This window comes from Toxorhynchites rutilus, chromosome 3 (assembly GCF_029784135.1).
Source record: "Toxorhynchites rutilus septentrionalis strain SRP chromosome 3, ASM2978413v1, whole genome shotgun sequence".
Lineage (NCBI taxonomy): Eukaryota > Metazoa > Arthropoda > Insecta > Diptera > Culicidae > Toxorhynchites > Toxorhynchites rutilus.
Window position 1 is genome coordinate 247,780,730 of NC_073746.1, and position 2,954 is coordinate 247,783,683.

At 40.3% G+C, this 2,954-nt stretch overlaps 1 protein-coding gene across 1 annotated transcript; it reads left to right on the plus strand.

Moving 5' to 3' along the window:
- The first annotated feature begins 527 nt into the window (after nucleotides 1–527).
- LOC129778868 (uncharacterized) lies at nucleotides 528–2,720 on the plus strand. Its single transcript, XM_055786019.1, has 5 exons — nucleotides 528–567; nucleotides 623–714; nucleotides 771–1,953; nucleotides 2,101–2,500; nucleotides 2,577–2,720. The coding sequence occupies exons 2-3, from the start codon at nucleotides 692–694 to the stop codon at nucleotides 1,849–1,851; spliced, it is 1,104 nt and encodes a 367-aa protein (XP_055641994.1). The 5' UTR covers nucleotides 528–567; nucleotides 623–691; the 3' UTR covers nucleotides 1,852–1,953; nucleotides 2,101–2,500; nucleotides 2,577–2,720.
- Nucleotides 2,721–2,954: the final 234 nt, after the last annotated feature.

Genomic DNA, 2,954 nt, shown 5'->3' on the forward strand with positions numbered 1-2,954 from the left:
TGAATTGAAGTATATAGTGTAGGATATAATAACTATCTTCATTTATAAGATTGGCCATTTGAAATATTCAGTGTTTCATAACTATAGAACCAGATGGAAAAATTCTCACTCCTTTATAAAATTAACGTCAATTTCACATGAATTGCAATAAGTTTTTAATTCGTAGGTCATCTTAGGTTCTTATTCTGCTCAAATAACCCATTCGGGGTGGATTCGACCAAGCTGTGCCATGCTGCAAAGGAGTGAGAGTTTTTTTTTTTTTTAATTTAATTTTTTAATTTTTTTTTTTAATTAATCTGGTTCTATAGTTATGAAATACTGCAATTTTTGTTTTTTTAATGTTTCGTGCCTGGATACTGCAATAAAGTAAAAATGGCCAGTTTTATAAATGAAGATAGTTATTATATCCTACATTATATACTTCAAGTCCACCGACTTTTTATTTACCTCTGTAAACTCAGAAAAATTGAGTGCTTGGAATCTACCCATACCGGAAGAATCTCGTGCAAGATGTCGAATCGAATTTCTATACTCCATTCAACTTAAGCATCAGAATGGTTGAATGATGTGAGTGTCTGTAGATTAAAAAGTATTCTTCCTAATGTATTTGTATTGCGAACAGAGAGATGAGCATGAACTGTAGCACTGATAAGAATGTCATAGATTAATAATCGTCACTCGTAGCTCCGCCATGGAACGAAAGCGAATTTGGATGTGAGTGGATAAATCAAATTTGTTGTATCAATTTCTTCCAACATTTTTTGTTTCAGTTTCTTGCTCGCAGTGGTTCTGATCGTCCCCCAAGCCGTCGACGGCTGGTATTACAACTGTTTTGTCGAATCCTCTGTGATTCTTGAGGATGGCTGCAATTTGAAGAACATCGTGGTTGCGAAAGACATAGATGCGGAGAACATTTATTTCCCCCCGACGAACATAAACTTCTTCCAGTCGAATTTTTCAACATTTTCACCAGCTTTAGGCAGACGACTAGCCGTTGAAACGGAAAGTGTTCATTTCTACAATTGCCTCATGCCAAAATTTGCCATTCCACTGGCGGTCAAGAGGATTGGAATTTTCTTCAACAACTTGCAAACCGTGTATTCCAATTACTTATTAGAGAATCAACTCGAGCTGCTGATTATTATGAATACTAAAATTACAAACATCCGATTCGTAGAGGTGCTCAACAAATTGCGCTTTCTACGCATCGTGGGGAACCCTATTAGATATGTTGATTTCGGACGATTTCGCAATCTCACAGCTCTTGAACATATTGATCTGAGCGAAAATCAGATATATAATATCGATCCCGGATCGGAACCGATTGTGCTGCCAAACTTGGTGAAATTGTTTCTGCACAAAAACTTTCTAATTGAGTTTGACAGCAGTATGTGGTACTTTCCGAGCTTATACAGTCTTAAACTGCACAAGAATTTCATGCGATCCATGAATGTGAAGGAGCTGGACAGGGCAGCGCCGCAACTTGGCGAAATTAGTTTGAGTGAAAACCTGTGGAGTTGTCGGCGGTTCACTGCGGTGATTCGTCACTTGAGCAGTCGGAACATAACCTATCTGGATGATGAAGCGAAAACCAACTGTAACTCGATTGATCACTATCAATACGTTACTTTTTCGGCATTGGATGACATAACCGAAACGAGGCTAATGTTGGCGAGACTGAACAGCACCGCTTCGGAGCACTATCAAAATGCTAAATCTGAGGTATTGATAGATGTGTTGAAGAGAAACGATGCTGTAGAGAGTGGATTAACTGAGCTCGAAGCCGGGCTGCGGAAGCTGTTTATCAAATACAATAAACTGAAACTATGGATACTGAACGATAGATCGTGATTTTTTGTCCGTTGGAATAAACAGTATATACTAATCGAAAATAATATGATATTTTAACCATTATAAAAACATTCAACAGAGTATCACAATGTTATACAATAGGTGAGTAAACTTGCTTTCAATCATAATTCAGACGATGAAAACGGCATTTCCCATGCATTATTAAAACGATGCGCATCATTAATGCTTGCAGGCTGTTTTAAGCAGCCAGAAAGCGGGTATATTAAAACGAGATACTCCTTTTTCCAGTATCTCTCTCGCCTCTCTTCTGTCTTCATGTGTCGTTATCGGAGATTGTGGCTGATTCGCCGCCGGCAGCAAAATACTTCGCCAATATGCTGCAATTTTGAACATGTTTCCGCCGCCAGAATCGAAACACAACGGCAGAAGAAGATTGCTCGAATGAGTACATAAGTTATAGGCGAACTCATCAGTGACGACAATGATAGAGCGTAAATCCCCAGGCTGAACGGGCCGACGATCGTCCGTTGGAGCGGCGGAGTCACGGTGGCCAATGACTTCTGTGCAGTGCTTCCCCCCTGTAAGCCCGTATGTCATCCCGTGCAATGCAAGTTTCATTTTGTGCATAAATTAGAAATTATTTTGCCCATCTCGAGGTCCGGACGAAGTCCTGCTTCTTCTGCTCTAGGTTAAAAACCCGCCACGGTTCGCCGTGAGTTATTGAATGACTTAATTATTTCTATCGATTAATTTATTTATTTTAGCTTCTGGTTATGAGCTTGATCAGAAAATGAATCGATCGGTCGGACTCGTGAGTGGCCACTTCCACCCAGCGTCTTCCCCGAAGCCCGGCACGAATCGTGTTGGATTCTCGGCCGAGGATGGCCAACTTCAGCAGGATTAATGCCGCAGCATTAAAGATTATTATTCATTTATTCTTCTTAATGTCGAATTTAATGCTTGTTTTTGCATTGCATTAAATAGGATGAAGTATTCGAACTGCAGAAATGACTTGTCCGAGTCCGAGAGCGCTACTGCTACCGTGGCGTTCCGGGTCTGAATATGCTTTTCGGATTGTATCTCATTCGATCTCCTGCGGGGGATTACATGTACAAAGCGAAACGTTACACGGATCCGCCTGG